Source organism: Pyricularia pennisetigena (assembly GCF_004337985.1).
Source record: "Pyricularia pennisetigena strain Br36 chromosome Unknown Pyricularia_pennisetigena_Br36_Scf_13, whole genome shotgun sequence".
Taxonomy (NCBI): Eukaryota; Fungi; Ascomycota; class Sordariomycetes; order Magnaporthales; family Pyriculariaceae; genus Pyricularia; species Pyricularia pennisetigena.
The window spans coordinates 210,833-221,770 of NW_021940925.1; the positions used below are offsets into that span (position 1 = coordinate 210,833).

Genomic DNA, 10,938 nt, shown 5'->3' on the forward strand with positions numbered 1-10,938 from the left:
TGTATAGGATGTACAAGATGATGACGAACACGACGGTGGACTTATCATTGATAGTGTTCTACGGCCCCATTGGGCATAAAGGGAAAACGACTCTGGCCAAGAACTTCACAAGACTGCTAGACGGAGCGTTAATGTGATCGACCAACGATTTGGTTGGTCCAAATCCACGGGGCCTGGTGAAGATGTGTTTATGCCGTTGGGTGAACGGAGGGTGTTAGTATGCGACGAACGCGAAATAAATAATGGGTTTTCGTACCAACAGCCAACTCATTAAAAGATGGATGTCCGACGCCCTTTATCGTTCAAAAAAGAAAACATAATTTCTGTCCCAAACGCTAATAATTATGTCGAATAAGATACTAATCTACGGAAATGTTGTCGTTAATAATAGCATTGGGAGGAGGCTCACGATGGACGATATGAGACAGCACTTGGAATCAGCACGTTCGTAAATCGGAGCGAGACAATTAACTTAAGGCCTGATGATTTTCGTTGTTAATTTTGTTCGAATGAGCCCAAAGGAGTAGAAGCCACCGATTTTACCTACTTTGGCGTTTTCATGCAACCAAAATTACCCGAGCTTTGGTGATATGACTCCTTTTTATTTTGAAAATGAGTTTTTTTGTGATAAGTTTTTGCGTGTCACTAACCTGTGCAGTTTTGACGATCAAAGGTAAAAGGCCAGAGCCCATTTTTGCTACAGGGATACAGTATCATCTAATTGTGATAATGACAATTGATAGAGAAATATCAGGCATTTAGTCGTGTTCAAATTTATATATGTGCCTGGCCTGTGGTAGCACATTATCATTTCCACTCACGTTTCCTGCCGTCGCAATGTACACGATATTTCCGAAAGTACAAGTACGATTATGGCTGGGATCGGCTACGGCGTAACGAAAGAGACCAATTGGTCATTGCGACACACACAATCGCCGTCAGGTGTAGGGTCAAGCACAAGGTATTGCGCAACACTATATAGGCTATATTGTCCGACATAGTATGACACCCACCTCCTACGCCATACCAACCATGAAACACATTATGCCGTCGGACGTGGTGAGGTTAACTACCAAATGGAGCGAAGCCGTTATGGCGAGGACGGGTAATGGGACGTACGATTTGGAGGATAGGCTTAAGAAGGTCGTGAGGCTTTGTTGAACCCACTGATAGCAGCAAAGTTTAGGCCGTTGCGAACCTGGAATGCGCGACAAACGAATATACACTTTCGGAGCACCACCAAAACGCGGACAAACGACGACACGGGATAACCCACACAACTAACTTTATCAAATGCTGCGTGCCGTACCAAACATTCTGCTTCTCCATGATCGACAGCTCCGTGCACTGTAAGGGTGTCGAGCCCATTTTCGAAATCAATATTTGCAAAAGCTGCGCGGTGTTTAGACCGTCGGAGCTGTGCTCGATAGTGAGCGCGGACCGGTACGTGGGCAAAAGCGTGGTCAAGGACTGGTCTGTATACGAGTGAGCCATCCACGCGTTCAATGTTGCACCCGTCACCGGCGGCACCAGGACCTTCCAAATTATAACACCTCCAAACCTATCCCCTTTGAGGGGTTAGTCGAAATCCCCCCAGGGTAATCCTCGTAAACGGGCAGGGCATTTCCACCGAGCCGTCTGGCAAGAACCCGTTCGGGATCGACGGCAACGGCATTATGAACGTATATATATACACGTGCTGGGATGGTACAGCATTTGCAAGGACGACTACGAGACCGACAAATAGAATTTTGTGTATGTATTCCCAACAAACAAGCCGTGTTTAGCGGGATTGCTGTATTAATTTAAACTTCTCAACCTTAGATTAATGCGCCTGCTATACGAATACCGAATGAGCAAGCAAAAGCAAGCGGAGGTGTGCACCCAATACACTATTGTAAGTCGGGACGCCCTCGCGTAGGTCACCAACCCGTAAGCAAAACAATACTGAGTGGCAGTCGTTAGCGTGTTCGTGACCCAGTACGCAAACTCGGACTCGGATCGAGCTGGCAAATTAAAATGTAGAAAAGACAGTGAGGTCGACAGTACGGCACGTAACCAAACCACAAGTTACACGCACACTACACACGTGGTCGAGCAAAATTACGAAATAACGGTCACGACGGGCACCATGTCCGCTGCCATGAAGGACGGGAGTTTCCCTCGAGGATAAGGAATGGAGAATCGGATCCACCAAAACTGCAATAAGGAACACGAACATTATCGACAAAGAGGCAAAGGATGCCGTCAACCCCGGTAATAAGGGTGAAGAATTGGAGGTTGAACACAGCAAGGGCGACGGTGGCAGCAAAGATGACGAGGACGCTGAAGATGCCCGAATCCACACCCGAGCCCAAACCAAGGCCTCGCCAGACAGGGATACAACGCCTAGGAAACTGGCCGTGAAAAGCAAGCCAGGAGTTCAAAAACAAGGCCGCCTCGAACAATACAAGGGAATTGACTGTAAACCGCCCCTCACACTGAGCTCCTGCATTTAGACCAGCAGCCTTGCAAAGTTGTAGCTGGAAAGCACCGGGGATTCGCAAAGCGTGTGGTCGGCGGCAAAAAAATATAAATCAAGTATTAATATGCCCAAACAGACCCGCAAGCACCTGGATGTGATTCCAGCCGCATGCGCAACCAGGGTTTCCATCATGCTCGTAAACGGCATTCGTCGCAGTAAACCGGACCCCGCGAGGCATTGAATCAAGGCCAGAAACGATGGCACAACCGTCATCACACTCCACTCCATGTTCCCGAACCTGGCCTGATGCGGAAGTAAAATCGGGCTCGGCAACCCCATGTGGATGAAAAGTTGCGGAAAGGCAAATGCTACTCCGACTTCGTGTGCATGGGACTGGATTCTAAACCAGTGGACCGTCATGGACGTGGTCAGGCAGCCCATCGAAAACTCGGACAGGCCCCCTCGCGTTATTAACGGCAGGCCTGAGCGCAAAATCGGAAAGCATTTTGCGAGAGGTTAGGGTTCCCCAAAGCGAGTTCCGGACACGTATTCGAAAGCGTGAACGATAAGGTGCCGGGAATCCTGGAGGGAATGCTGTTAGCCGGCTACTAATGGACCAACGCATCCTGGGCTGTCAACGTGAATCCGGCCACGTTTGCGTATATAGGCGAGAACCAGACCGTGTATTCGACGTGTAGCTTCTCCCCGGCAATGAGGATCGGGACCAACTCGCCCAGGGGCACAGCTACGATCGCCATATCGAAATCGTGCAACCTCAAGGTCATAAACGGGAAATCTGTGCCGAGGAACAAGGGCTTTGGGTCAAGCGTCAAATGCCACAACTTTGTCCATCTCGAAAAAGTGGACTGATATGGAACTCCCCAGGCCACGTCGAATGGGCTGGAACTCTCAAACGATATCCTGAGCATAACCCAGGGCTGGACCAAATCTGCGGCCGCACGGTCGATCCCAAGTCAAACTGGCGATATATCCCAGGAGTCGAACCCGGGGTGTTTGCCGGTTCTATTACACACGTAGGCGTAGATCGATGTAACCAAGACCGTGATTAATACAAATCCGTTCAGGGCTAAGGACCACACGTTGGACAAGGCAGCGGCCATCCAGCCCAAACTCAGACCGCAGCTGGACGCGTCCAATGTAACCTCGATCACCACCATAATGAGGCACGAATGCGTGGAAGCGACAATAGCTCTGCCCAAGGGCGTAGAGAGCACATAGGATCCGGCTACGTATCCCTCCATTTCAAAGGCGATGCTGGCGGTTGCGCATTTGACCCCTGTTAAATGCTTGTACATCGGTATATTACCGTATAAAAACCAAATATTGCCTCCCATTACAATAATTATGTCATGCGTACTTATGGCGTGCTTTGGTTTGACGCTATTAGTCCAGGCCCTAAATTATACCACGTTTGTGTGTACATTGAAAATTATGTACGTGAGGTTTGAAAATTCTAAAGTGGCCATTATACCTGATATGCTAACTCCAAACGCATACTTCGCCAATTTCGCCATAATATTAAAATGTTTTTGCACGTATTTAACCCTCGGGGTCGGGTTCCTTAATTACTGCCCCACAATAGTGGAAAATGATGCGAAAAAGGCTAGGTGTTTGTCTCTGTTTTCGGAATGGCGGGGGACGATTATCATGGTGCACATCAAATATAACGCGTATATATCGGTGGTAAATATGGCAAAGGATGCGGACGAGGCTATAAGAAACGTGTTCAAGTCGTTGTCCGGGAGCACGAAATATACAAGGTACACTAAGCTTGTAAATCCGGCCATTGTATCTAGGCTAAATGTGCAAAGCGTGAAAATGCAGCAGCCCGTTGACGAATCCATAACGAAGCTTGGCTGGTATTCGCACAACGCCTCTATGGTGTCCACGCTCATGGAGCCGGATGCTATTGTGGACTTATCGACAGCCATTTGACCACTCGGTTCATCAGGTTCTGTACACATTCCTCAAAATGGCCCAGTCCATGTACAACCTGGGTAAGGGGCCCAATGTCGAAAACCTCCTCGGCTACATGACAATCGCAGACAACGACGAGGGCGTTTCAACGGCAGGGAACTTAGCTCAGGTTAACCAACAGACAAAGAACGTTATCCCCTGCGCCGGTACCTGCTCGCTTTACCGTGTTTCGTTCCGACGCCTAATGCTCCTGTGGTGATTGTTGGAACCGCAGGTCGCTGCGTGGTGCCTGAATTCCGCGATAAAACTTTTTTTCAGCTGGGCGGCCTAACCGCAAGTTATTATAGCGCTGTTCCAAAGATGGAGCCGTGCGGGGGCGGTGCTGGTGGTGCTACTACTAAGGCGCCGTGTGGTACACACGCTGGGAGATACGCCCGCGAGGAAACCGGGAATGTCCGTCCGGGGTCGGCTCGGGTGGGGCGCATCGAGCGCATGGTTCCCGCCGATCTTGTGGGATCGGGGTAATGGGGTGGTTATTCGTTTGTAAACACCTCGTCCTGGTACTTGTCGACAAGGCACTCGAAGCTCAGCGGCAGCCGGAATGGTAACTGGCGTATTTTGTTCGGGTTTGTGGTTCGGTACAACGACGTTTCGAACTGGTACAAGCTCTGGTTTGCGAAATCATCTATTAGCCGTGAAGACCCATATTAGAAATTGTTTCCTTCACGTAACCAACGCTGGATTTGCAGGGAATGTGAATTTAATAGCCGTCGCGGCCATCTTAGCACCGGTTATCGCGTAGCTGGTATTAAAGTGAGTGTTTTTGTGTGATTTTCCTATTCCGTGAGAAAAGTAGCGCGGTTCCAAAGGTGGGGCTCTACGCGAATGCTGCGGTGCCATCGGGTGTTGAATTCGCTGGTGGAGGTGCTCGTTACAGTCACGCTAAAATGTACTTTGTTTGCTGGGCAATGTAACAGCTTGGTAGATTTAAAGACTTCAAAGGTGCGATTAAAGTGAAAAACTTGGCCACAACTAACTGTAAGCTATTAGCGATAAACTCAGCCGAGAGTTTAATTAAGTGCGACGACCGATTTTGGGCGTGGTGAGACTTGGTAATCAATGTGCGTAAACTTAGCTTAATGCTGGCAATTAGGTACGTCGTAGGTATCTGGTGTGAATCTCTAAATCTACCCCACCTGGGTCCTTGCACCAGTTGCAACTCTCAAACATGTCATGTGAAAATAAACGTGATCGATTTTGTTTCTGGTGGATTTGTTGGAAGGGCGTTGGCACGCAGTTACGGCTTTGACCTCAGCAATAAACCGAACCTCTCCGTAAAGTTTGCTAACATACAAATGGCTCCTTGTATCGCGACCGGAAATAAGCCACATATAGTTAACTACCCACAGTTTGTCGTATATTTTACAATGCCGCTGGGTGATTATTCGTTCAGGGAAAACGCTCCTACGGTTGCTAAAAATGTCTGGTCGGGGCCGCACATCAAAGCGATTCTTCATCATTGACTTTTGCGTGCACAGGCGGGATGGAAAGCTTTTGGTGGGGAATTTGGACACGTGCAGAGCTTTTTCTGGTGCAGAGCTTTTGTGGTGGGGCAGGTGTTTACATCCTGGAACAGAGCTTTTTCAAAAAACTCTGTCACACCATGTCACATGATTGTGTGGTGTTGTTTCGTCAGCGTTGGGAAACATGACAGGATTTCTGCGAACGCGTCATTTTTGACGCGTTTTTCCCCCTCCATTACCCGACGCGCTATTCTCCGATCCTCCGTCGTTTTCCAACGCGGTATTTTCCGTCTCGTCCAATACAATACTGCAGCACAGTGCGTGTTTCTATAGCCGTATGAGCAAATCCCTTAATCGACCCGAATCCTTATGGATTTCGATCAAGTATACACACACCTTTTGGACCTTTATTTAGCACGTTCTCCTGTCTTGGCTCCGCGACACGTTGATCAGGCGCAGTACAACCGAAATTTACTGCAATACTTGTGGATCCGTCTAAAGGAAATCTACCGGAGCGGCGAGTATTGCCCATGCCACGGTGTCCCAAGTCGGCCATGTCAGCCCGAAGACGTCAATGGGGCCCGGTCTGCAACCACCGCCAGCAATGCACATACCTTGCCGCATCGCGAGCCCTGTTTCCGGTCGGCACCTTTCCACGAATGGGCCATGTCTGAATTGGATGTTCAGCGAAAAGATCTAACGGTGTGGGTATGCGATACTTTGTACGGTGATGAGATGGTAGCCTTGACAGCGCGCGATGAAAGGACAAAACGGAAGATCAGAGAGCTGGCAGCACGTATTCAACTCCCTGTCACTGTTCTGTGCGATGCGCTTTCTGTCGAGGTAATAGTGGCAACCTCAGCAACTGCGGTCAAAGCCTTGTCCCGGCTTTTCGGAATTGGCGCCGTTACGTGGTCCGATTTTCTCGCACAATACGAGGAGGAACTGAAAAAGAGTCAAGTCCCGGTCAGCGTCGCGCGCAACACGGTAAAACATTGTAAGTTGAGTTGTACCATTCATTTTTCTTTTGATATGCCAGCCAAACAAAATATTAACATTAATAATAATCTTGCTCGCATTTCAGTCAACCCGGAATTCTGGGTTTCCAACACCAAAAAAACCAAGACCAAAACCAAACCTGGACGAGCCAACGGCGATACATACATCGACGCATCTACGCCCAATAGTGAAGTGGATTTTGCAGACCATGCTTTGGCGACAGCGGATGTCGACGTCGATTTGGACTCTGAGCCCAGCCAGGCCGGTCCCATGCTACGCGACGATCTTGCGGTTTTGTCTGGCGCGGACCTGACCATCGAGTCAGTAGAGCGTGGTCGCCGAGCAGAACCTCAGTCCTTCGAGGACAGCTATCTGAATCCAGATGATTCTTTGTTTCAATCAGTAACAATGCGGTGCAAGAGCCCATCTCGGAAACGCAAAGCTTCTGCTATTTCCGCTGGGTTTTACGAATACGATCGCAGTCCCTCTGTCCTCAACGATTTCACACACATTTCCATCGACTTTGACGGTAGTGAGGCTGCTGCTCCAAACCCCGAGGGCAGCCTTGACGGTGATGCACAATCGACTATCCAAGGCGGTAGAGAATCGACCACGCATATAAACGGGGTTGACGATACACACGAGGACTTGGGTACAAGAGCACATTCGACTATGGTGGCTCAAAATGCCCAAGGTTCAGTTCAAACTCAACAGCTGCTGCCCAACAACAACCCACCGCAACGGTCAGTCTCTACACTGGAGCAGCTTCTCCTCGACCGCGCCAGATTCGAAAAAGAGCAGTGGCTCAATGATAATGTCATCATGACTTTTATACAACGTCTTGCAAGTCCCCGTATCGGTGTACTTGACAGCCTTTCAACACGCACACCTATAGACCCTGCTTCTCTCCTCACAAAAGATATGCTCCTGCAGCCTATCAACACTGGGGATCACTGGATCTTGTCACGGTATTGCTGCCAAAATGAAGAGATAAAACTATACAACAGCAGGAATTCCAGCCCCTTGGAAGCCGCTTGGGATCAGGCTCACAAGGCGCTTGGAAGTTTGACCGGTAAAAAGCCCCTTAGGCATAGCTGTGCCACCTGCCCCCAGCAGCAAAACGACTTCGATTGTGGTGTTTTTACCATCATTGTCGCCCGATACCTTGCCGCCGGAAAGCAAGTACCGGACACCATTTTGGACGCCGCAGCGTGGCGGACCTTTTTGCAACAAAGCTTATTAACCTCGGATCAAGCGGCCTTATCTCTCCATCTCCACCGCTACGTCCAACAAAACTCTTCTCTGGAAAACAGACGTATTACACTTCGATTCCATGTCATGAAAATCCGCGGACTTTTGCTGCTTGCCCAATTGCCACCTCGTCCATCTTTTGGACTTGCATGCCTCGACAACCCACTTTTGACCCAGACTCCTGACAGTGCCAATGCGGCTATTGCGGCCGAAAACATTCTTTTCGGCCTCATCGTCACCTGCACCCAAATAGCTTCGCTTCACGCTGAACATGTCGAGATTTTATCAGAAGCTGTCAAAGAACAAAATCTCCTCAAAGGTTTGTACGCGCAGGAGGAGGCAACCACTGCCATGAATGAAGCATTCCTCAAAATCCAATCATGCCTGGCACACTCGCATCATCTTGACATAACTCAAAGCAGTGGACAGGGTGCAGCGAAGGCTATGAGACATGCAATGGAGTCAATGCGACCGGTCTTGGACCTACCGCCGATTCGGGACGAGATTTGCCGAGTGCGGAAGACTGTAGCGGATAGCTACAGACATGCTGTGATTCGAATTTTACTCCTTAGACACGCAGTGCGCACGGCAGAGTCGTGGGCGACCAAACTTGATAATTGTAATTTTGGCAGCATGAGAACTGGGCAGCTGGTTCAGTCTGCTGGACTCTAAGCCTGGTACCACCACCCAGCGCCAAACTGGCACTGCCACCAAAAGCGTTTAAACGCAACCTAAAGAACGGAGAGAACTTGTAGACACACAAACAGATAGACGGCCGCGCAATGAACCTCGACCCATCCTGTCCATTCTTGTGTCTTTTCTTTGTATTGGGATTCATTTGTGTAGACTCGATAGATCTTATGCCTATGGCCCACTGCCCACCATGAATATCGCAAAGTCTACCATAGCAACTAGCCTCCCCCCAAACATGTTTCGAAAAGACCACATGCAAGGGGCATCAAAGATATATGTACAGCCTTGTTCCAAAGTGATTACGGCGTTAAGACATAGAAGCTTGGTGTAAAAGCACGTACCGGACGCAGATAGATTGCAAGCAAAACTGTATTCGAAATTCCACCAATTCCATCTGTGGAGGATGAAATATTTCCAACACCAACCAAGCTGAGCAGGGACCCATGACTGCCGGGCCGACTGGTCTCCACCCTTCCCTATTGACTCGAAGAGCTGGTAGAAAAAGAATAACATGTCTGGATCCACATCCCAGCTAAATAATAATTCGAGCGGATGGGCAATGCTAAACAGGAACAGCGGCGAAACAGTTGAACATATATACGTGACATAGCAGCGACCCATTGAACGGAAAAAGGTCATGGGATTATTTGGCTGTTGGCAATACTTTTCATCCACGGTTTTTTAAATACAAATGTCCAGTTGAGTAAAAATCTGTAGGATAAAGCCCATGACGGTATATCTACGGGGTTCGAAGGAAATTTTGCAACGAGCGAGCTCTGTATATGTTCGCCACGAATTGCGGTTATATTGGATACACAACCGCCAATATAGCTAGCTAGTAGGGAGTTGTTTATATGTCAAGTCCTATCCAAAAGGCACATGATTGAGTGAAGCGAGTGGACCATAATCCATGATTACCAAAATGATATGGCGAACGCGCCATGGTGGGGAAAGTCGCTTGTGGTGATACCGACTCCTGCCCCTGTCGAGGTCCCATCCGTCCAAGGTTTCGGGGGGAGGTATGTAGGTGCGATGCGTGCAGCAGAGAGGTGGTTACCAGTAGCTATCAAGCTTGCGCTGCCGATGAGGCGGACAGAACGCTTATTACATGCTCCTAAAAAAGACTGCCCTCGGGATACGGCAAGGCTGAGCCTGCGCTCAACCCTCCATTACTGCATATAATGCTCATGTACATCATTCATTTCCGATAAGGATTCCCTGCCAGCAGTCGACATAAGAGGCAGTCTTACTGGTCGCGGTTCATATAGACCGTACATGTATTAATGGGAAAAACAGGATTTCAGCTATAATTAAAAACCAGTGAATAAAATTCCCAATCCTGGACCGGAGAGCAAAAGTAGTGTGAGTATTAGATGCATTTATACCGAAGAAGGGGTGCTATGACTGGCTATGTTAGGCAGTAAAACGTCCAGATATACGTGTCTGCTGGCGAGCTCAAGGTTCAGATTTTGTGTACTGGAAGTACGTGTGTCTGTACCGACAAAGGATGCAGACATTGACGTCAAACGCATCTTAATTAGTGTACCTAGCGCGCGCAGGACAGGCGTCCATAAAGCATCAGGCGGGCTGCTCAAGGTGTTTTTTATTGGTAATAGCTGGAAAGGCGGTGATGTGCTTTAAAAAGTGAAATGAGATTCCATAGCTGATATTTTCTGCTTCACCACTTATACTGTGAAATAAATAGTCGCGTAATGTTAGCTATGTAATCTACTGTTTTTTGTTTCCCTTTTTTTTCTTTTCTATTTGGTTAACTGTGTTTAGTACGACTACGCGGCTGACACTATAGCATAGAAGGCTAGAAGAAGCCAACAAGTACGTCAAAAATATCTAGACATTTTTGACAGCTCAGTAGCCATCACATATTGTGCATTGTTGACGGGGTTATAACGTTGGGCTCCACATCTCCGACCCCCCTAAAGTCCGGCCCCCTTGAAAAATGTAACGACGAAATACCCCTTTTATAAACCGATTTAAATGTAAACCTATCAACGCACAATAATACAATCATTGTCAGGCTCTCCCGGTTCGCTAACCTCTTCTCCATCGTTC

General features: G+C 48.5%; 2 protein-coding genes across 2 annotated transcripts; both read left to right on the plus strand.

Annotated features, from left to right (window-relative positions):
• Nucleotides 1-4,457: 4,457 nt before the first annotated feature.
• On the plus strand, nucleotides 4,458-4,927 carry PpBr36_11084 (uncharacterized protein; the record flags this gene model as incomplete). Its single annotated transcript, XM_029898188.1, has 2 exons — nucleotides 4,458-4,657; nucleotides 4,750-4,927. The coding sequence occupies 2 exons, from the start codon at nucleotides 4,458-4,460 to the stop codon at nucleotides 4,925-4,927; spliced, it is 378 nt and encodes a 125-aa protein (XP_029743490.1).
• Nucleotides 4,928-6,591: 1,664 nt separating this feature from the next.
• PpBr36_11085 (uncharacterized protein) lies at nucleotides 6,592-8,789 on the plus strand (the record flags this gene model as incomplete). The annotated part of the gene is made up of 3 exons (XM_029898189.1): nucleotides 6,592-6,922; nucleotides 7,010-8,498; nucleotides 8,756-8,789. The coding sequence occupies 3 exons, from the start codon at nucleotides 6,592-6,594 to the stop codon at nucleotides 8,787-8,789; spliced, it is 1,854 nt and encodes a 617-aa protein (XP_029743491.1).
• Between the last annotated feature and the right edge of the window lie 2,149 nt (nucleotides 8,790-10,938).